This window comes from Bufo bufo, chromosome 1, assembly GCF_905171765.1.
Source record: "Bufo bufo chromosome 1, aBufBuf1.1, whole genome shotgun sequence".
NCBI lineage: Eukaryota > Metazoa > Chordata > Amphibia > Anura > Bufonidae > Bufo > Bufo bufo.
This window is the reverse complement of record NC_053389.1, coordinates 526,272,623-526,297,336: the sequence shown is the minus strand read 5'-3', so window position 1 is coordinate 526,297,336 and position 24,714 is coordinate 526,272,623. Positions and strand designations below refer to the sequence as shown.

The 24,714-nt window shown below is 44.4% G+C and overlaps 1 protein-coding gene across 3 annotated transcripts in view; it reads right to left on the bottom strand.

Annotated features, from left to right (window-relative positions):
- ASB15 (ankyrin repeat and SOCS box containing 15) overlaps positions 1-24,714 on the bottom strand; it is a 105,809-nt gene that overhangs the window by 73,338 nt on the left and 7,757 nt on the right. For all 3 annotated transcript variants that reach the window (XM_040411780.1, XM_040411789.1, XM_040411798.1), the window contains exon 2: positions 21,814-21,934. In XM_040411780.1, coding sequence (XP_040267714.1) covers positions 21,814-21,911 — 98 coding nt within the window. In that variant the 5' untranslated portion in view covers positions 21,912-21,934. The remainder of the gene's footprint in view (positions 1-21,813; positions 21,935-24,714) is intronic.

Genomic DNA, 24,714 nt, shown 5'->3' with positions numbered 1-24,714 from the left:
ACGGATGAGGTATAGGAGGAAACACCAAACTGACAACCAGGAGGGAGAGGAAAAGCCACTAGGCCTCAACGCTAGGGACAGAAAAAGGTCACCTCCTAGTAACTTTACTCCTGGCCCTGACTCCTAACCATATGGGCACCCCTGAAGGTAGAAATGCCCATACCCTGTAACCTAGGACCCTGGAGACCCTAGAGATCCCTAAGAATATTGTCAGGGCTGAGGCAACCCCTTCCTTCTCCGATGAAGGAACAGGCGCGTCCCTGAGGCGTAGTAACAACAAGCAAGGAAGGGAAAACAAAACACAAACGCGACACTTAACTTCTGTAGTGATTGACGAGCAGAAACACCAGAGACGACCTCACACCAGCTCAGCCAAATCCAAATGAAGCTATCTACCGCACAGTCAGAAGGGTGGGACAACAATAAATAGGGTAGAGTAATGAGTACTAAGCTACAACTACACAAAAAAACACTAAATAAAGAGTAATGAAAGAGGCTGTTAGATTCCTCCACGCTCCGCCAGTCTCCTTGATCTCCTGACATCTGTCACAGAAGAGACCATGACATAGTGTTATACAGTTTTTGGGGTAAATTTTATGAAGATTTGCAGTTTTTGGTACATTTTTTTGCTGGCATTCTTTCCACATTTTGTAATGACTCTCGGTATGTAGGGACAGAGACGGACAGTGAGCCCTGACCTGGAACCCAGCCCACTTTCCATAACTACTTGCAGTTCAAGCCCTATGTAGCAAGACCGCAACTGGTTGACAGTCCCTATGCTACTAAGGTGAAGAGATGGACAAACACCAAGAGACAAAAACATCACACATGGATAGTCGTACGAAAATGGGTCAGAACCATGCAGACGACACTCCATTAGTCAGAACACTAGCACACAGGAATAGAGTAGCTGAGCAATCAGCCTACTGCTAGTCTCCTCCAGCAAATGCCCACTGTATGGAGAAAAAGCATTGCATCCTGTTGCTAAGGATGCTGCCATGTTACCAGGGGGAGTAGCTTAGCAGCTCATCTCTCCTGTTGCAGTCACACCGAAGCTGGAGATCTCGCCCTGGAGCCCGGACAGGTATGTTTAGGACACATGGACAGTGAGCCCTTACCTAGAACCCAGCCCACTTTCCCTATGTACTTGAAGTACAAGCGTAGGTGGCAAGACCACAACTGGTCGACAGTCCCTATACTACTAAGGTGCACAGACACACACCAAAAGACAAACAACATAAAAACAGGGTAGTATGTAAATAGGTCAGAATTAGGCTATGCTGACCAAATGAGAGACAGAGAGTGGTCAGAAGACAAGCCAGGGTCAGAGGAACAAGCAATCCAAAAAGCACAGGAACCAGGAACACAGCTAGTGATTGAGAGATGATTACTGGCACTGGTGCATGACCAGGAAGGGGTTTAAATAGACCACTGAGCTTCAGGATCAGAACCTGATAGGTCATGACTCGGCGCTCTATTAGTCAGAAACACTAGCACATAGGAATAGGGCAGCTGAGCAATCATCCCACTGCTAGTTTGCACCAGCACAAGCACGCTATGGGGAGAAACAGATCTTTGCATTGTGTCATTAAAGAGGTTATCCAAAGTCTAACACATGCCCCCCAATGCCCGGATGGATTATACTTACCCCGCTCCCTGGCATCCACATCGCTCCTGATCCCCACACGGCTGCCGCTGCGTCACCTGCGATGCTAGAGAGGTTTGTCCCCGTCGCGGCCCGCTATTGGCTGCTCCCCTCGTCATCAGATGTTTTGATCCATGTGACGGGGAGATGCAGCAGCAGTCGTACAGGGATCTGGAGCGACGCGGGTGACGGGGAAAGTATAATCTATATGAGGGACCTGGACATTGGGGGCCATGTGTTAGACTTTGGATAACCCCTTTAACGATCTTGTCACGTCACCAGGGGATGTGGCTTAGCACCGTTTCTCTCCCAGTGCGGGACAGGCGAGTTTGTGACACATTTTAGGCAAAAAATGCCAGGTCCCGACATTGCATGGAAGTCGATGGAAAATATAAAATTGTGAGGAAATTGGCTTTTTTCTTTTGTTGTGGAGTTTTTTTTACCCTTGTTGGTATTTTTCAAATCACTAAAAAAAAGTGAAGTTAACAGATTCATAGCTCACTATTTTTTAGCCAACTACCACTGCTGCTGCCAATATTAAGGAAATGTTGTATACATGGAGGCCATTTTGCTAAATATTACATAGCGGGCGAGGTATGCCACAGCAGCAGCTGCTGATTACTTAGCAGCAATATACTCTGGTTCATAGGGAGGGAATTTAAGTGGGTCATCCACTCCATGATATCTATATGTGGAATATGTTACATGGAACACTGTTGTCTTAAAGGTGGTGTCCCACCAAAAAATATTCTACAGTTTTCAAGCAAGCACCTGGATCTAAATACTTTTGTAAAGGCATGTAATTAAAAGTTTAGTATAGCCACTGAGTTATTTAATCAAATGTATAACGCCACCTGCTGTTTGTTCTGTTCCTCAACTCTCTGTCTACCTCAGTAACATCGCTGAGGTGGATGCAGATGCTCAGTTACATCCTTCAACTGCCACCAGCCACATCCACTGTTAGGGTTCATTTACACGTCTGCAACTGTTTTGCGGTCCGCAAAACACGTACACCGTCCATGTGCGTTCTGCCGGCACTACAATAGAATTGCCTTTTCTCGTCCGTGGCTGTGGACAAGAATAGGACATGTTCTATTTTTTTGCAGGGCCGCGGTACGGAAGTGCAGATGCGGACAGCACACGGTGTGTTGTTCTCATCTTTTGAGGCTCCATTGAAAATAAATGGGTCCGCACCCGTTCCGCAAAATTGCGCAATGGATGCAGACCCATTTTGCGAACGTGTGAATGGACATTTAGAAGCTGTGACAGTTACAGGGAGAGAGCTGCAGCAGAAAGGACATAACACCCACGTGGTGTTAGGAAGAGAGATGCAGCAGAAAGAACACATTTCCTCGACTGTGTTAGGAAGAAAGCTACACACAAAGGCCATGGTTCCTGAACTGTGATAGGGAGAGAGCTGTAGCATAAAGAACATACCCCTTAGTTGCCTACCTAATCCATAACAACCTCTAAAATAACTAGATCTGGGCTGGTGTTTTGTTTGTATGACAATAAGCTTATACCAGGATGTTCTTCTTCTAATTTTATCTTGACAAAACAATTCCAGTCATTTGGCATGTACAAATCAGCTTCGAAACCTAAGATAATTCTGTGTAAAACATTTGGTCATCAGACAATATTTGTTTATGACACAGGATTCCTACCAGGCCTACATTTTCTGCTGATCTCTAGAAGCTTAAGTGCTTAACACTGTTTATACAAAATCTTGTTCCATTAAGTTACTTTAAAGGGAGAACTATCCAAAGCAATGGGAAAGTAGAATAGCAGCCCATAGCAACCAATCAATTAGATAAGAAGTGTGAATGAGAAGATCATTTTTAGCAAAACCCAAAAATATAAAAACTGGTCACATCACTGGAGGTCCCACTAGATAAAGGATCCAACCCTATGCTATATTATGTGAGCTGTGACCTGTTAAGAATGTGGCAACTTGAAAGACAGGTAGTATTTTTCAGCGATACCATTTTGTGTACATACTGTACAATTTTTTATTAACTATTATTCATTTCTTTTTTGGAGGAAATGGAAAAAGGCGACAATTCTGCTGTTGTTTTGGGGAATTTTTTTTATTGTTCACCATGCAATATAATTATCTGGCAATGTGTAATGGTAGAATAAATCCTAGTTTTTTAAATTGGTTTTCCGAGATTTTGATACCAATAACCTATCCTCAGGATTAGGGTTGTTGCGATACCAAAATTTTGATTCGATTTTGATGCTATAAAAAAGTATTGCGATACTCGATACCATTCGATACCACGCAAAAAAATAAAACACCAAAAAAGCAGCGTGCATTCCGCATTTTATGGAATGTCCGGCCCATAATCGAACAGTCCGATCCAATTTTTTGGGGGAGAAGGTGACAAAAAAATGGCGAATCGCATGTTTCATTTTTTTTCTGTTAAGGCGTTCACCGCATAGGGGATATTTTTTATATTTTAATAGTTTAAACTTTTTGGGGCGTGGCAATATGTAATATGTTTATTTATTTATTGTTTATATACAGTTGCAAGAAAAAGTATGTGAACCCTTTGGAATGATATGGATTTCTGCATAAATTGGTCATAAAATGTGATCTGATCTTCATCTAAGTCAGAACAATAGACAATCACAGTCTGCTTAAACTAATAACACAAATAATTAAATGTTACCATGTTTTTATTGAACACACCATGTAAACATTCACAGTGCAGGTATAAAAAGTATGTGAACCCCTAGACTAATGACATCTCCAAGAGCTAATTGGAGTGAGGTGTCAGCCAACTGGAGTCCAATCAATGAGATAAGATTGGAGGTGTTGGTTACAGCTGCCCTGCCCTATAAAAAAAACACACACCAGTTCTGGGTTTGCTTTTCACAAGAAGCATTGCCTGATGTGAATAATGCCTCGCACAAAAGAGCTCTCAGAAGACCTACGATTAAGAATTGTTGACTTGCATAAAGCTGGAAAGGGTTATAAAAGTATCTCCAAAAGCCTTGCTGTTCATCAGTCCACGGTAAGACAAATTGTCTATAAATGGAGAAAGTTCAGCACTGCTGCTACTCTCCCTAGGAGTGGCCGTCCTGTAAAGATGACTGCAAGAGCACAGCGCAGACTGCTCAATGAGGTGAAGAAGAATCCTAGAGTGTCAGCTAAAGACTTACAAAAGTCTCTGGCATATGCTAACATCCCTGTTAGCGAATCTACAATACGCAAAACACTAAACAAGAATGGATTTCATGGGAGGATACCACAGAGGAAGCCACTGCTGTCCAAAAAAAACATTGCTACACGTTTACAGTTTGCACAAGAGCACCTGGATGTTCCACCAAAGTTAAGTTGTTTGGAAGAAACACACAACACTATGTGTGGAGAAAAAGAGGCACAGCACACCAACATAAAAACCTCATCCCAACTGTGAAGTATGGTGGTGGGGGCATCATTGTTTGGGGCTGCTTTGCTGTGTCTGGGCCTGGACGGATTGCTATCATCGAAGGAAAAATGAATTCCCAAGTTTATTAAGACATTTTGCAGGAGAACTTAAGGTCATCTGTCCACCAGCTGAAGCTCAACAGAAGATGGGTGTTGCAACAGGACAGAGACCCAAAGCATAGAAGTAAATCAAAACAGAATGGCTTAAACAGAAGAAAATACGCCTTCTGGAGAGGCCCAGTCAGAGTCCTGACCTCAACCCGATTGAGATGCTGTGGCATGACCTCAAGAAAGCTATTCACACCAGACATTACAAGAATATTGCTGAACTGAAACAGTTCTGTAAAGAGGAATGGTCAAGAATTACCGCTGTGCACGTCTGATCTGCAACTACAGGAAACGTTTGGTTGACATTATTGCTGCCAAAGGAGGTTCAACCAGTTATTAAATCCAAGGGCTCACATACTTTTTCCACCTGCACTGTGAATCTTTACATGGTGTGTTCAGTAAAAACATGGTAACATTTAATTATTTGTGTGTAATTAGTTTAAGCAGAGTGTGATTGTCTATTGTTGTGACTTAGATGAAGATCAGATCACAACAATTTGTGCAGAAATCCATATCATTCCAAAGGGTTCACATACTTTTTATTGCAACTGTATTTTATATGTAAAATATATTATATTTATAAAGATTTTAACTTAATATATATATATATATATTATTATTTTTTTACTTTTTTTTTATAACTAATAGCCCCCTTAGGGGCTAGAACCTGGGATCTTTCATCCCTTGTCCCATTTACCCTAATATAGCCTTAGTAGGTTGAATAGGACTTCACACTCTCCCTGCTGCCCTGTGCATAGTACACACTGCAACAGGGAGATTACCATGGCAGCCAGGGCTTCAGTAGCGTCCTGGCTGCCATGGTAACCGATTGGAGCCCTGCAATTACACTGCTGAGGCTCTGATCACAACTGCCACTGCACCACCAATGAGGAGGAAGGGAGGGGACCCTGTGGCCGCTGCCACCAATCACTTTTATACTGGGGGGGTTGGGGAGGGCGCACTGTGCCACCAATGTTTTTAGTACTGGGGAAGGGGGGTGGCGCACTGCACCACCAATGAAGATAAGTAACCTTTTTATACAAATACAGGAGGCGGGTGCTGGCGGGAGAATCACATAAGAATTCACAGCTAAGGGGGGGCGGAGCTTGCGCCGGATGAAGATGGTCGCATAGCTCTGAGCTCTATGTAGAGATCGTCACTAACGTCAGCTAAAATCAGCTTACTGAGGCGAAGATGGTGAAGATCGGGAACGCCAGGCATGGTGACACTCCTGCTCCTTCCAAAAACCAGATTGCTGGAGGTGACATGGAGAAATTCTTGAGGAAAGCTGCCGCAACTGTAGCAACCAGAGAACCTAAGATGGCGCCGGCACCGCAAGCCAAGTCACAGAAGCGCGCCCCGACACAGTCAGATGGGGACAGCGATTCGGATGACGCACACACCAGACCAGACCCCCCGGTCACAAGAAAATACCTCGACCGCGCTCTGAACAGAATAATGGAGCCGATCCTGGCAGAGTTGACAGCATGCAGGAACGAGGTGAGACAGATTGGGGACCGGGTAGAAAACCTGGAGTCGCATCAAGCAGAAATATTAAAACACCAGACTGCGGTGACAGACTCTTTTAGCCGCTGTGCCCTATATCTAAATGATTTACATAACTCGCTTGAAGACCAGGAAAACAGGGGGCGCCGAAATAATTTGAGATTCAGGGGCATGCCAGAATCGGTACCCCCTGGAGACGTCCAGGCCTCCATTATTGAAATATGCGGGACTTTATTGTGCCCTGATTTCCCCCAAGATATAATTATAGAAAGGGCGCACAGAGCCCTCAGGCCTAAACCCAAGCCGGCTGAACCCCCTAGGGATATAATTTGTAGGTTCCTGAATTTTCAAGTGAAAAACGCCATCTTGGAAGCTGCTAGAAACCACCCGGATATAACATATGAAGATTCCAAAATTGACATATACCAGGACCTTGCTCCCTCAACTCTGAAGAAACGTAGATCCCTCAAACCGTTGACAGATTGGCTACGCTCCAAGAAAATTCTGTATCGCTGGTCTTACCCCTTCGGTTTAACCTTCTCATATGAGGGCAAAAGGGCCAATATATCATCGTTCACAGACCTCATATCAACCTTTGAGCTATTAAACATACCGCCACTGCCGATCGAAAACTGGGAACTATTTCAGGACTTACGTGCTCTGCCAGATATCCCTAAAGTGGCTCCATTTGAATTACCACGTACACCGAAGTCCTCCAGATCTAAGAAAAGAGGTCTCCAGCTCACTCCAAGAAGTCTTTCACAAGAGCAGTAAAAGACCTTGCTTTGTACATAATATGGTAGTCCTATGTTATGCTAATATCCAAAGTTGCCACACGTATTTTGCTTTATATATGCGTCATTGCTGCCTATATGTCTTCCTGACAGTTTGATCAAAAGTCTTTTGATGTTCCTTACCCATCTTTGCCTTACAACGGCCTTATTATGGGCGTTATACGATCTCCCAAATGGTCTACAGACCAATTAACCCCCTCCTGATTTCGACAATCTACAATTTGTCTATGCTTGTTCTTATTGTTGGTTTAACAAGTTATGCGTTGTTTTTTTCCCCTACCCCTGACTCAAGGTATATGTCTCTTTTATTGAATTGGAGTGACTCCTATCCACGCATAATCACCACGATACATGGGACACAAGACCACAGTGAACCTGACATCTCTTCTAAAAAGGGACCACAACAGCACCAAGGTAAACTCATACACAACACAAATAATGACTGACTTGTCAGTAGCCTCTTATAATGTCAAGGGTTTTCACTCCCCTTCCAAACGGAGCCAAATCTTTGCCATTCTAAGAAAAGCTGGGGCTAGTGTGATATTCCTTCAGGAGACACATTTCCGCTTCAACCGATATCCAGATATGCGGTTCTCCCATTTCTCCAATTGGTACCACTGTGGGTCCAACTCCTCAGCCTCTAGTGGGGTTAGTATTGGGCTGCAGAGGAAAATCCCATTCAAATTAGTCAGTCAATGTTTAGACCCAGAGGGCAGGTATATATTAATTAAGGGTACAATAGGGCCACAAACATACACCTTCATTAACTTATATGCCCCCAATTCCAACCAGTCACGCTGGTTCTCTGACATTTTCCCTATTATTGAGTCATTTAAGGAGGGTATAGTGATCACTGGAGGAGACTTAAATGTAGCTCTAGTCCCTCAACTTGATACTTCCACCCAAAAGTCATCCCAATCCAGACGAGCCCTTAAAGCTATAAAAAATACTTTTTGGGATCTGCACCTGATTGATGTCTGGCGATCCCTCCACCCTAGTGCCGTGGATTTCACTTTCTTTTCACCTGTGCATAAAACCTATCATAGAATAGACTACTTGTTCATCTCCAAGGAACACATACATCTCTGCAGAGAGGCATCTATCGGTGCTATCCACCTATCAGATCATTCCCCAATATATATTACGGTATTGGCCCCAAATGAGACACCCTCGAGTTTCAATTGGCGATTAAATGAGACCCTTCTGGGGTACCAAGATTCAGTGGAGCGGATCTCTAGGAACCTAAAAGAATATTTCTCACTTAATAAAAGTCCAGACATAGCTGCCAACACCCTCTGGGATGCCCATAAACCAGTTATTAGAGGACAATTTATTAACATTGGCACATACCAAAAAAGAGAGAGAGATAGAGAAATAGATGACACCCTAAAAAATATCCAGGCGCTTGAGTCTGGCCACAAAGCCAATCCCTCTGACTCTCAACTCAAAAAGTTATCAGAATATAGGGCCAAATTCAGATCACTATTAGCTAACAGGTCAGCTAAATACTACATGAGCTCCCAGCACAAATTCTTCGCACACGGAGATAAAGCTACCAAATTCGCAATGAATAGGATCAAGGGAAGGAGATCCACTAATTATGTTCACCAATTATCCTCGCAGGATGACACCCCTATTTTTGCGGTCAATCAAATTGCTGCTCAATTCCGTTCGTTCTATAACGATTTATATAATCTTCCCCCTACTCCAGACCCAAAAACCCTTGTCACACCAATATCTTCCTTTTTGGAAACAGCGAAACTTCCCGCAATTGATTTGGAACAGAAGTCAATGCTTTCAGCACCTTTCTCCTTAAACGAATTAAAGAAAGCTATGAACCAAATGCCGACAGGTAAAAGTCCTGGCCCTGATGGCCTTCCATTAGCATACTACAAAACGTTCCAAGAAATCCTTCTCCCTCACCTGTTAGATGTTTGTAATCAGACACTTAAGGGAACCCCCCTCTCAAGAGACATGACGGCGGCCCACATTACTCTCATCCCTAAAGAAGGGAAAGACGTTAAACTTTGCTCTAATTACAGACCCATTTCCCTCCTAAACGTAGACCTAAAGCTCCTAGCCAAGATGTTGGCTAATAGATTAGCCACTCTTTTACCTCAGCTTGTTCACGGGGATCAGGTGGGTTTTGTCCGCAACAGAGAAGGCAAGGATAATACCACAAGAGTGATTAATGTTCTTTGTCATGCTAAAAAGACTTCCTCTCCTTTGCTTTTACTCAGTACAGATGCTGAGAAAGCATTTGACAGGGTCAACTGGTCATTTTTAAAACAAGTGCTGCGTGGATTCGGCCTACCTGATCCCTACATCAAAGCAGTTTTTTCGATGTACGAACAAGCTACAGCCTCAGTACTAGTTAATGGTACTATATCCCCCTCCTTTGCTATTAGAAATGGGACTCGGCAGGGATGCCCTCTCTCGCCTCTTCTATTTATACTAGCTCTTGAACCACTTTTAGCAAATATAAGATTGGACCGGGAGGTATTGGGTCTACGTTTGGGAGGCAGGGAACAGAAAATTGCAGCATTCGCGGACGATGTTCTCATAATGACGATAAACCCAAAAGCATCTCTACCCCGAATCCAGTCCCACCTAAACACATACAGCATATTGTCAGATTTTAAAATCAACGCGAATAAATCGTTGGTTTTATGTTCAGGTATTTCCCGGGCAACCAAAGAACATTTAATGTTAGATTCCCCATATAATTGGTCCTCTCCCAATATTACATATTTAGGGGTCAAAATTAGTCCAGATATCACAGAGCTCTTTTCCCTTAACTACATCCCCTTAAGGAAATCCATTATGGAAGCGATAGATAACCTGGCCAGATCTAGCCCAACTCTGTCTTGGTTCGGTAGAAAGAACCTTCTTTCATCCTTAATACTTCCCAAACTCACCTACATGCAGCAAGTTTTACCCATTCCCGTCCCCAAGTATTATTATGACTCCATTATGAAAAAATTTAGGTCTTTCATTTGGAATGGAAAGAAGGCGAGACTCTCTACTTCTCTCCTCATTAAGCCTAGACAAGCGGGAGGAATAGGCCTACCAAGTCCGGAGCTATATGGGAGGGCCATTCTCATCTCACGCTTATTAGCTTGGATGAGCCCCTCTCCACCTTCAGCTGTAGTTCAGATAGAGCTTGATATATTGAACAGACCAGCCAGAGCGCTTCTCTTGGGCCAGGAGACGGTCTTTCCTGGACACATGTCCCCCTATCCAATTGTTCGAGCAATGCTGGAGACGTGGAGGTGGTTATCATCCACAAATGGCTCTATCCCATTCCCCTCGCCCACTCTGACTGTAAAAGATGTTTTAAGCACGGCCCCTTCTGCATTAAGAGACTCCACTTCAACAGGTCTGAAGTCTTCTTTAACACCAATAATATCCTTAGCTCTCCCTAATGGGGATTGGATGGGCCTAGGAGACACAAACACCCTACTTAACCCTCATCCTCGAGATTTTTTATCTGTTACTTACCTTAGGGCCTACATAAAACAACACGTCCAGGTGGGCGACCTCCTACGCCCTCTAGTTTGGTTGGAAGCTTTGATTTCACAACAAACACTGCCTAGAAAACTCATATCACGGTTATATAGTAAACTACGCCTACCCCCTATGGTAGCCAAACCATCCTTCATTATGCAATGGGAATCTGATCTCAATGTCACACTTCCTTATGAATCCCTACCTAATTTACTAGAACTACCCCACGGGGTCTCTCGCTGTGTCAGAATCAGGGAAAACAGTTATAAAATCCTTACAAGATGGTACAATACACCAGACAAGATAGCGAGATTTGCTGGTTCTGCTTCTGATACGTGCTGGAGATGGCTTGGAGAGAGAGGAACTTTCCTCCATATTTGGTGGACTTGTCCACTTATTCAGAAGTGGTGGAGAGAAGTTTTTTCTACGGCTAATAACGTTTGTGGAACAACGTTTCAGCCTTCCCCGCAAATTGCCTTACTCTCACTGTATCAAGGGAGGGTGAATGCTAAACCACCGTTTGTATTTACACAGATGATGGTGGCAGCACGCCTCCAACTTCCTAAATTTTGGTTACAGTCTACTGTACCAACCCTGGACCAATGGATTCAAAAAATTGACCAGATACATAGATTTGAGGAATTATCCTCCTGGGAATCCCGCACGCATTTGACCTTCCTCAAGAAATGGTCAATGTGGCTCAAATATAGATCCCCCAAACCATGAATTTAGCTCCGTAAAACATACGCTAATTGAATCACTAAGGTAACCTCTCAACACATGCACACACCACCTCATCTGCGTCTTCAGGTACCATGGCATCTCAGATGATAAACCATAGCACCTTGCTGCAGGGTCTTACTCCCCACTTCGGGTCTTGATTCCCAGCTTTATAAATACCTTGGATATTTGAAGTGTATCTTAAAGTCGCCTGAGACAGGCTTGTACCTCGACTCATGTTCCATGTAATGCATGATGTATGATCTCTCATTTGTACTCACTCTATATTGTACTATTATGACATGGCCTGCGTGCCTATACCTTGACACCTGGTTACTTTCCTGTTATACTGTAAAAGTTACAATAAAAATATAAATAAAAAAAAAAAAAAAAGAATTCACAGCTAAGACAATTACCAGTTAGAGGGAAGATATTATTGGGCGGTATATATCTACATAAATTGTATTCACAGAGTACCACCAATTCTAAAACGTAGCCTTTATTCTATTTTATATTAAAACAACCCCACAAAAACACACACAAAAAAAAATATGCAAAACAAATAGCAATAGATACGGTATGGACACGGTGGTCCTGAGTCCTTCAAGATTCTGGAGGGGACTGCTCTTTAGGTAGGGTTATGGCAATCGATTTGGGACCTGTCCCTAGTGCTTACCCTTTTCTTGATAATCCCTGTCTAAAGAAAGGAATAGCCGCCACGATAGGGGCAATCCCGTATTCAGGAACCTCCTGTATGCCCTAGGATGGCCCTGAAGACCGGTGACACAGGCAGAACCTAATGGTATGCCCAATGTTTATATACTGTGGCCTATTCTAGATACAAAAACTAATAAATGCTCAGTACACACGGTTGTTATTATATATATTTGTCATGGTCTTACCTGCTTGCTGCTCTCCTTCGTTTGACATGTGCTGGCGGCCATCTTGGTTTCTGGGTTTCTTGTAGCCTTCCACCCTGCGGCTCCTCCTTCCCCTGGGAGGAGCTGGATGCCTAGCTCATATATATAGGAGGTCTGTGGCTTCAGTTCCTTGCTTGGTCCTCTTGTGTTCACATGCTTCTAAGACTGCTGCTGCTTCTGGTTCCTGATCCTGGCTTCGTCTGACTACCCTGCTGGTTCCTGATCCTGGCTTCGTCTGACTACCCTGCTGGTTCCTGATCCTGGCTTCCTCTGACTACCCTGCTGGTTCCTGATCCTGGCTTCGTCTGACTACCCTTCTGGTTCCTGACCTCTGGCTTCGCAAAGACTCTGCTCGGTTTCACCATCCGTTTGGACTTTTGCTTTACAGCTTTATTTTCAATAAAGCCTTCTTATTTTCATTTATCTCTTGTTGTCACGTCTGGTTCATGGTTCCGTGACATTAGGACCAAGCCATGAATTCTGACGGTACAGGGCCATCCTCGCTACCCACGCTGGTTGCCAGACTTGATCAGCAGGATCACCTGTTGGGTCGGTTCGCTGTGGCGTTGCAAACCCTGCTTGAACGCACGGCTCATTTCGCTCCCGTTGCCGATGGGTCGGTTGTCGCTCCTGGGCTCGCTCCTACTGCCGCTCCGGTTGTTGCGCCAGAGTCTACCCCGACACCTGTTGTTGCGCCTGCGGTGTTTCGGGGTATGACCGGTTCTGCCCCTCTTCCACAGCGCTTTGGGGGAGAGCCAACTCAGTGCCGAGGTTTCCTTAACCAGGTGGGCATTTATTTCGAGTTGCTGCCACATGCCTTTCCTACTGAGAGATCAAAGGTGGGCTTCTTGATCTCGCTGCTCTCGGACAAGGCCTTGGCCTGGGCCAGCCCTTTATGGGAGAACAACAATCCGGTGGTTGCCGAGTTTTCCGGTTTTGTTGCTTCTCTTCGGAAGGTATTCGATGTGCCGGCTCGTGCTGCCTCTGCTGCGAAGCTCCTTATGTCCATCAGACAGGGTTCACGATCCGTAGCTGAATACGCCATTGAGTTTCGTACCCTGGCAGCAGAGGTGGGCTGGAATAATGAGGCTCTGGTCGCTGCTTTCTCTCATGGTCTCTCGGATGCCTTGAAGGATGAGGTTGCAGCTAAGGACCTACCAGTTGAGCTCGAGTCTCTTATTTCTTTCCTGATTTTGATTGACACCAGACTCAGGGAGAGACCTTCCTTTAAGGAGAACCTGCGGAGGTCTTCTAACAGATTGGTGCCTACGTTTGCTGTCCCACCCGTGCCTCCCTCTCCTCCCACGCCTCCTGGGGATGACTTGTCTGGGGGTGAACCCATGCAGCTGGGGTTTGCTCGCCTGTCCGAGGGGGAGAGGGCACTCCGGAGACGCGAGGGCCGATGCATGTACTGTGGTCTCGGTGGGCATTTTCGGTTGGCATGTCCGAACCGTCCGGGAAACGCTCGTACCCTGAGATCCTGTCGGGGGCAGATCTTGGGTGGAGTCTCCTCGTCCCCGGTTTCCCGTGTTGACAAACCACTGATCACTGTTGTCCTCTCCTGGGTCGGGGGCTCGGTGACGACCCAGGCGTTGGTGGACTCTGGTGCTGGTGGTTTGTTCATTGATAGTGTGTTCGCTGCTGCCAATTCCATTTCTCTGCAGGCTCGAGGTTCCCCACTGGCTCTTGAGGCGATAGACGGCAGACCCCTTCTGCCGCCACACGTGACTCATGAGACCCTTCCAGTGGGGATAGCCATTGGTGCCGTTCACAGAGAGTCGGTCTGCCTCCAGGTTATTTCGTCTCCACACTACTCGGTGGTCTTGGGGTACCCCTGGCTCCAGAAGCATAATCCGACTTTCGATTGGAGATCGGTCGAGATCCTCTCGTGGTCACCGCAGTGTGGGGCTAGTTGCATCCATGGGTCTGTCAAGTTGCTGTGTACTTCCTCGGACTCTCTGTTGCCTCCTGAATACGAGGAGTACCGGGATGTATTCGATAAGGTGCGCGCGGTTGCCCTACCTCCGCACCGCCCATACGATTGTGCCATAGAGTTACAATCTGGTGCCGTTCCTCCTCGTGGCAAAGTCTATCCACTGTCGGTAGCGGAGAATGAGGCCATGGAGGAGTACGTGAGGGAGGCGCTTTCACGCGGACACATTCGCAAATCTTCGTCCCCGGCAGGGGCTGGATTTTTCTTTGTGAAAAAGAAGGGCGGTGAGTTGAGGCCTTGCATCGATTACAGGGGTCTCAATCGCATCACGATCAAGAACGCTTACCCGATACCCTTGATTTCCGAGCTGTTCGATCGCCTTAAAGGGGCCACGGTCTTTACCAAACTCGACCTGAGGGCGGCATATAACCTGGTAAGGATCAAGGCGGGCGATGAGTGGAAGACCGCGTTTAACACCAGGACCGGTCATTACGAATCCTTGGTTATGCCCTTTGGGTTGTGCAATGCGCCCGCAGTCTTTCAGGAATTCATCAACGATGTTTTCCGTGACCTGTTGCAGCAGTGTGTGGTAGTCTATTTGGATGACATCTTGGTATATTCTGAATCCATGGAGGCCCACATTCTGGATGTCAGACGAGTGTTGCAACGGTTACGAGAGAACAAGCTGTTCGGTAAGCTTGAGAAATGCGAATTTCACCGATCCCAGGTAACCTTCTTAGGTTACATCATTTCCGCTGAGGGGTTCTCCATGGATCCTGAGAAGGTTTCGGCTGTCTTACAGTGGCCCCAGCCCAGTGGTCTTCGTTCCCTGCAGCGCTTTTTGGGCTTCGCCAATTATTATCGGAAGTTCATCAGGGACTTTTCCATGCTGGCCAAGCCTCTCACGGATCTGACCAGGAAGGGCAGTAATTCCCAGGTCTGGCCGCTCGAGGCCATCCGAGCTTTTGAGGCCCTAAAGTCCGCCTTTGTGTCGGCTCCGATTCTGTCGCATCCCAACCCTGGGTTGCCCTTTGTCCTCGAGGTGGACGCGTCTGAGACGGGAGTAGGCGCCCTTCTGTCTCAGCGTAGAACACCAGAGGGTCCTCTGCTTCCTTGTGGGTTTTACTCCCGGAAACTGTCTTCCGCGGAGTGCAACTATCAGATTGGTGACAGGGAGTTATTGGCCATCGTGCAGGCCCTTAAAGAATGGAGGCACTTGCTCGAGGGTTCGGTGGTTCCGGTTCTCATCCTGACGGACCACAAGAATCTGACCTACCTTTCTGAGGCCAAGAGATTGACACCACGTCAGGCCAGATGGGCTCTGTTCTTGTCACGTTTTAATTACGTGGTCTCCTACCTACCCGGTTCCAAGAACATCAGGGCGGATGCCTTATCACGGCAGTACTCCGAGCTGTCCAGGGAGGAGTCGATTCCGACTTCGGTCATACCTCCGAATCAGATCCTGGCCGCCATTCACACCAGCCTGACCTCTCCCCTGGGTGAGCAGATTTTGGCGGCTCAATCTGGTGCTCCCTCTGGGAGACCCAACGGCAGATGTTTTGTGCCTGAGGAGTTGCGCACTCGGTTGTTGCGAACCTACCATAACTCCAAGACCGCGGGGCATCCTGGAAAGAATCAGCTGTCCTGGGCTGTTTCACGTCTGTTCTGGTGGCCTTCCCTACGTTCCGACATCGCCGCATATGTAGCGGCATGCTCCGTTTGTGCCCAGAGTAAGTCCCCTCGGCACCTTCCGTTGGGCCTTCTGCAACCCATAGCCACCGGGGAGCGCCCATGGTCACACCTGGGGATGGATTTCATTGTGGACCTCCCTGCATCCCGAGGCCATACGGTCATTCTCATGATTGTGGATCGGTTTTCCAAAATGTGCCACTGTGTTCCTCTCAAGAAGTTACCCTCTGCACAAGAGTTGGCCACGATTTTTGCCAGGGAGGTCTTCCGGTTGCACGGTTTGCCTAAGGAGATTGTGTCGGATCGGGGGAGTCAGTTTGTGTCCAGGTTCTGGCGCGCCTTTTGCTCCCAGTTGGGGATTCATCTCTCCTTCTCCTCGGCCTACCACCCTCAGTCCAATGGGGCCGCAGAACGATCCAATCAGGCCTTGGAGCAATTCCTTCGTTGCTATGTCTCCGATCACCAAGACAATTGGGTTGACCTCCTGCCTTGGGCTGAGTTTGCCAGGAACACGGCGGTGAACTCTTCCTCTGGGACGTCTCCCTTCATGGCCAATTATGGGTTCCAACCTGCCGTGTTACCGGAGGTATTCTCTCCCCAGGATATTCCGGCTGTGGAGGATCACCTTTCCGTCCTACGTGCTTCTTGGGTACAGATCCAGAAGTCCCTTGAGGTCTCTGCGCAGCGCCAGAGACTCCAAGCTGATCGCAGACGAGCGCCTGCTCCTTCCTACCAGGTCGGAGACCGTGTATGGTTGTCCACCCGCAACCTCAACCTTCGAGTGCCCACTCCCAAGCTGGCGCCTCGCTTTGTTGGTCCCTTCCGAGTGCTTCGCAGGGTAAACCCGGTAGCCTATGCCCTTGCGCTTCCTCCTGGCATGCGGATCTCCAACGTGTTTCATGTCTCCCTGTTGAAGCCACTGGTGTGTAATCGTTTCACTTCCTCGGTTCCTCGGCCTCGTCCGGTCCAAGTGGGCAATCGTGAGGAATATGAGGTGAGCAATATCCTGGACTCACGCCTGGTCCGCGGTCGGTTGCAGTTTTTGGTCCATTGGCGTGGTTATGGTCCAGAGGAGCGTTCCTGGGTTCCCTCCGCAGATGTCCATGCTCCTGCCTTGCTCCGAGCCTTCCACGCACGCTTCCCTCAGAAACCGTTTTGTGCTCCGCGGAGGAGGGGCCCTTGAGGGGGAGGTAGTGTCATGGTCTTACCTGCTTGCTGCTCTCCTTCGTTTGACATGTGCTGGCGGCCATCTTGGTTTCTGGGTTTCTTGTAGCCTTCCACCCTGCGGCTCCTCCTTCCCCTGGGAGGAGCTGGATGCCTAGCTCATATATATAGGAGGTCTGTGGCTTCAGTTCCTTGCTTGGTCCTCTTGTGTTCACATGCTTCTAAGACTGCTGCTGCTTCTGGTTCCTGATCCTGGCTTCGTCTGACTACCCTGCTGGTTCCTGATCCTGGCTTCGTCTGACTACCCTGCTGGTTCCTGATCCTGGCTTCCTCTGACTACCCTGCTGGTTCCTGATCCTGGCTTCGTCTGACTACCCTTCTGGTTCCTGACCTCTGGCTTCGCAAAGACTCTGCTCGGTTTCACCATCCGTTTGGACTTTTGCTTTACAGCTTTATTTTCAATAAAGCCTTCTTATTTTCATTTATCTCTTGTTGTCACGTCTGGTTCATGGTTCCGTGACAATATTAAATAAATGCTGAGTACACAATGTCGTTCTACTAATTTCTACAATGTTGAAATGTGCGATAGAAAATATAACTATCATCCAGTGGATGCCAAGTACACTGTTCGCCAGTTTAGATTCAATACAATGGGCACCTAAGCCATTACAGTTGACAACACCACGCTTTAGGCCCCTTAATTCCAACGCGTTTCGCCCACAACGATAATTTGGGCTCCTCAGGGGACACCTAGTACAGTGTCCCAATAGGCATCATGTATAGATAAATATTTATTATCTCACTGATGACAATGATAGATTTATCATTCACAGCAAACAATTATAACAATAAACCATAAATCTAGTCCGACTTATGGACCCTGAGACGCCCCTCCACATCCATGTTAATGCATGAGGTTCACATAAGCTTCAGGGAAATATGGTGCATAAATGATTACACCCTATTAACATATCAGTGGTACTTGCGTGCCCAGAGACAAACGCTCAAGATGATCCCATGGGGTAACTGATGAATATGGTTACCACACTCTTAGTGTCATCTGGCCGCATTCCCAATAGTCTGCGTCAGTGCCTCATAAGGTAGAAAATGAGGTCCTCATTTTCTACCTTATGAGGTACTGACGCAGACTAAAGCGTGGTGTTGTCAACTGTAATGGCTTAGGTGCCCATGTTATTGAATCTTAACTGGCGAACAGTGTACTTGGCATCCACTGGAACTGGATGATAGTTATATTTTCTATCGCACATTTCAACATTGTAGAAATTAGTAGAACGACATTGTGTACTCAGCATTTGTTTAATATCTATAATAACAACCGTGTGTACTGAGCACTAATTTTTTTTTGTATCTACTGTAGAATAAGCCACAGTATATAAACATTGGGCATACCATTAAGGTTCTGCCTGTGTCACCGGTCTTCAGGGACATCCTAGGGAATACAGGAGGTTCCTGAATACGGGATTGTCCCTATCGGGGCGGCTATTCCGTTCTTTAGACAGGGATTATCAAGAAAAGGGTAAGCACTAGGGACAGGTCCCAAATCGATTGCCATAACCCTACCTGAAGAACAGTCCCCTGCAGAATCTTGGAGGACTCAGGACCACCGTGTCCATACCGTATCTATTGCTATTTGTTTTGCGTATTTGTTGGTTTTTTTTGTGTGTTTTTGTGGGGTTGTTTTAATATAAAAAAGACTAAAGGCTAAGTTTTAGAATTGGTGATACTCTGTGAAGGCAGAATCAGATAGCCAGCACCCAACCTCTATGACAGAGGGCTGCGATCAGCGGCAGTTAACCCCTCAGATGTCTCACCTGAGGGGTTAACTGCCACAGATTGCAGCGCCCTGTCATAGAGGTCGGGTGCCAGCTATGTGATTCTGCCACTGGCACCCGCCTCCTGTATTTGTATTAATGGGTGCGTTATCATCATTGGTGGCGCAGTGGCCACAGCCCCTCACCTCCTCCACCCCTCTCTCTTCTTATTGGTAGCAGCCGCACAGGGAGGAGGGAGAGAGAGACTCCTTCTCCCCTGTGCTGCTGAGGGAACATGGCGCACGCTGAGAGCAGCGTGCACCACATTCTCTGATACCAGGCTGCACAGTAGCGCAGCCTAGTATTGGTAAATGTCAAATCCTGGTATCGAATCGATACCGGTACAAAAGTATCGATTGGGTATCGATAATTCGATACCTGCTACAACCCTACTCAGGATAGGTTATCAGTATCTGATCGGTACGGGTCCAACATCCGGGACCCCCGCCAATCAGCTATTTAAGAAGGCACTAGCGCTCCTGTGAGCACCGCGGCCTTCTCTGGGCTTACCAAGCACAGCGTCATACATTGTATAGCAACTGTGCTTGGTATCGCACTTAGCCCCACTGAAGTGAATACCATGCACAGCACTGTATATTATATAGCGGCTGTGCTCACAGGAGTGCCAGGGCCTTCTCAAACAGCTGATCAGCAGACATCAAACTGACATCAGTATCAAAATGTTGGAATGTTGGAAAACCCCATTAAATGTTTTACTACATTTTTGCATCATTTTTTCCAATAAAATGTATTAAACATACATGACCCAACTGTTCTGATATTGATGGCATGCCCGGAGGATAGTCCATAAATATTCTGAAAACCCTTCAGAATCTCAGTAGATATTGAACTTGCACACTGAACTTTTGGGTTCCTTAAAGGGAACCTGTCACCAGTTTTATGGTGTCCTAACTAAGGGCAACATAAATAAGTGACTGATTCTCTTAGCAAAATGTTTGGTCACTTTCTTTAATTGACCCAGTCAATCTGCCAACATCTTGTGTTGAAAAGCTCCAGCTGATAATGATGAGTCATGAATATTTATGAGCTCCTGACTCTTCCCGCCTACCTGCTGCTGATTGACAGTTATTTTCCATATGAATCAGCAGCAGGTGGGCAGGGGATTGACTATAGCGCTGAATAAAAAAAAACGCTGGACTCACTGACATCACACTGGACTCAAATCAGCTTATTAGCATGCGGCATCTAAGGTACTTTTTAGTAGTTAATGATTGTATATAATTAGTTAGATTATATTCAAATATCCACATGACAGGTTCCCTTTAAAACCAGAGAAAAATAAATTATCTTGGAACCTAAAGACTATTTACATTTTTTCAACCATTTTGTTTAATTTCTACAATATCTCTCTCTGAAAAGAAAGGCAAACAGTCTGCATGAAAATATTCCACCTTTATGGGTCTACAGCTCCTATGCAGAACTATGCATTGTTATGGCAAGAGACAACAAACAAATCCTCTGAACTGGCATAGTCCTTTCCCCTTTCCCCTACTTCTTCATAACATACACTTGGTAGATTAACAAGCAGGACTGCAGAATCAGGTTTGTTTCCTCTCTGGTACTATGTAGACATAAAGATCTGCATCACACAACACAATAGGAAAATATTAATGAAGATTACTTTCCTAATTTTTTATTTTAGGATTAAAGAATTATTTTTAAGGTGCAGATACCCTTTAGCTTTGAACAGTTTATGAAATGGCACAGTGATCCAGACAGCCTCATCAGATTTCCACATACTCCTTTATGCCAGGTCCTTATTATAATAAATGCATGCTAAGGTCAAAGTCTACCTTTGAAACCACTAGTCTTTTCATTGGATATATGAGCTATATGGAACATGTTTATGAATTATGAAAATTTTCTTTGCATTAATGAGGAAATTGCTAGCTCATATTTCCTAAAGTAACCAGTCTATTAGCTCTGGTACTAAGCCCAATATCCTGCCAGAACATTTCATGTATTACTTTCTACAAGAGCACTTTTTCTTACTCACGCCTACTCATTGGAGTGAATCTGATAGGGAAATGTACATGCCAGCCTTTAATCCTACAGCTCAGATTCAGGGACAGATACCTAATTGACCCCTAGCAATTTTATCCTGGCTAACTTACCACTTTGAGTTATACTAAAATAGAGCTTAGCCTTCTCATATTCTTCACCAAACAGGATCCATAATTCTTTTCCATAAGTTTAAAGTTCGTAGAACTTTTGACCCATCACGCAGTCTACTTGCCAGTTTTCGGCACACTATATTCTGTATGTCATTATATCTTGAATCTCCCTAGCTTGTTACTTTATGAACACATTGTGGCCAAAATACCCTACTGATTGCCTCAACTACTAAAAACATTCAACTTTATCATGTCCATGATTACAATGTAAATCTTGTGGTGCATGTGAAATATTGTTACATGTTGGTATAAAGCAGTGGTCTTTCCCCATACCACATCAAGCATGTCTTGCAGCTTAGGAAACCAAAATATCGAGTTACTGTAGGTTACAAGTATCCAGCTTGCAAAAAGGAACCTACTTTCTTACCCATCTTGACGAACAGAAGTTGTAATAGCTTGGAAGGATTCTTGAATACCCAACTGGATTTCATAACTGTCTAGCTGGTCTTCATCAGTTTCCTCCATATTTTAAAGTAATTTGAAGCAATCTGTATGAAAAAAAAACATACAAAATGCAATTATTTAGGAGTGTTTCTTTCCAACAATATTTGGATGTAGTTTTCTGAAATTTCCACGATTTTAGGAGTGGGTTTATGAAACGTCATAAAATTAAACAACAGTACTTGTTTGGTGGCTTTACAACATGATTTAATGATGGTGGCAGCCACCACATAGCATAAATGAGCAACAGTAAATGCGGCATTTGCCATTTGTAAGCCTCCTTATAAGTGGTGTATAAGCAGTGTATGCAGTCCTTCTATATATCAAATTATCCCCTCCATCCTCAAGTATTTGATGGACCACTTAGGGCACAGTTGAAACACTGCATTGTGATATAGCTTTTTAGCCAAACACACAACTGGAAACTTTATACTGTACTAATTTTACTAATTTTTTTTATTTATTTCTAGTTGTGTGCCACAAAACATCAAAAATCTAAACTGGCCTATGTATACCAGAATTTAGGCTATGTTCACACTAATATGAGTTAGAGCATTATAACATATTTTATTTTCCCCAGCTTCCATGTAACCTATGTGTCTCCATGGAAACAGAAAACACAAAAAACAATAATAGTTTTTCCCTGAAACTATACTTCCTGTCCCATACTTTTGCTAATGGACATTTGGTACATTAGCAAGAGGTAGACAATGGATGTTATGGCATTTACAGATAAGAAGAGATGAGTCCGTTCACCGGAGCTCAGGCCTGTAGCTTCCATTGCACGGACTTCACTTGAAAGCAGGAACCAGATCAGATGAAAAAAATGACCAGCATGTCAGGATATAGCCCTTCTTTATTAGATATGCATAAAATCCAAGTTAATCTTCATCATCAACCACCAGAATGAACAAACCATCAACCACCAGAATCAACAAACCATCAACCACCAGACTCAACAAACCATCAACCACCAGAATCAACAAACTACCAACGCGTTGTCCTACAATAGACAAACCGCTATAGTGTTTAAATCCAATGAGGTCATGATCCAAAAGGACATGTTACCTACTTCGTACTGATGTACGGTATGTTTGATGTTACCAGCCAACATATAAAACAGTGATTATCAATATATAAATCAGAAATTCTACCTACCATTGCTACAACCATTGTTCATACTAATGCATTATTTCTCTCTTTAGATTTAAATCAAGATGTGTTTTGGAATTAAAATCCAGGAAGCCTCCCTATTTAAAAGGCAGCATTTCATGCTAATATCTAATAAAGAAGAGTTTTATCCTGCCATGCTGGACAATAAATTTTTATCTGATTTTAGGGAGTATGACTGCAGGATCAGACTTCAAAGGGTTTACTTGTTGGTAGGTCTGCATAGGCGTTGTAGCCACAAACAATAGAAAATTTGTCCTATTGCAATGGTGAGTCATTTTGCATATTAGATACATTGGAACAAAAATTAAAAGGGTTGCATAATTGTGTACATAGCCTTCTACCCTGGGCCAGTTTTCACCTTCCTGCCCAGGCCATTTTTTGCAAATCTGACATGTGTCACTTTCTGTGGTAATAACTTCTACAAGCAATTCTGAGATTGTTTTCTCGTGACACATTGTACTTCATGACAGTCATAAATTTGAGTCAATATATTTCACCTTTATTAATGACAAAAATCTAAAATTTACCAGAAATTTAGAAAAATTCACAATTTAAAAAAATTATATTTCTCTGCTTTTAAAACAGATAGTGATACCACATAAAACAGTTATTACATTTCCCATATGTCTACTTTATGATGACATCATTTTTTAAATGTCATTTAATTTTTTTAAGACATTAGAAGGCTTAGAACTTTAGAAGCAATTCTTAAAATTCTAAAAAAAGAAAATTTCCAAAACACACTTATTAAGGACCAGTTGAGTTATGAAGTCACTTTGAGGGCCTTGCATAATAGAAACCCAAAAATTACACCATTTTAGAAACTACACCCCTCAAGTTATTCAAAACTGATTTTAATAATTTTGTTAACCCTTTAGGTGTTCCACAAGAATTAAAGGAAAATGGAGATTACATTTCAAAATTTCACTTTTTTTTGGCAGATTTTCCACTTTAATCCGTTTTTTCCTGTGACACAGCAAGGGTTAACGGCCAAACAAAACTAAATATCTATTACCCTAACTCTGCTATTTACTGAAACTCTTCATATGTGGTCGTGAACTGCTGTATGGGCACACAGCAGGACACAGAAGGAAAGGCCATATGGTTTTTGGATGCCAGATTTTGCTGGATTGGTTTTCCACCATGTCACGTTTGATGACCCCTTGATGCACCCTATAGTAAAAACTTCCAAAATGTGACCCAATTTTGGAAACTACTGTATAAGATGACAGTTTTGTTGGTACTATTTTGGGGTAAATATGAATTTTGATCACTCGATGTTATGATTTTTGTGAGGCAAGGTAACAAACAAATGGATGTCCTGGCACAGTTTTTATTTTAGTTTTTTACAATATTCACCTGACAGGATAGATCATGTGTTATTTTTATAAAGCATGTTGTTATGAATGCAAGATACCAAATATATATATATATTATTTTTTTTTCAGTTTTACATAATAAAGCATATATTTTTTTTAAAACATATTTTTCTGTCTCTATTTTCTGAAAGCCATATATATATTTTTTTTTCTGCCAATTGTCTTGTGTAGGGGTTTGTTTTTTTGCAGGAAGAGTTGACATTTTTATTGGTATTATTTTTGGGTACATATGATTTTTGGATCACTCAACATTAGGAAATATAGTAGCATTATAT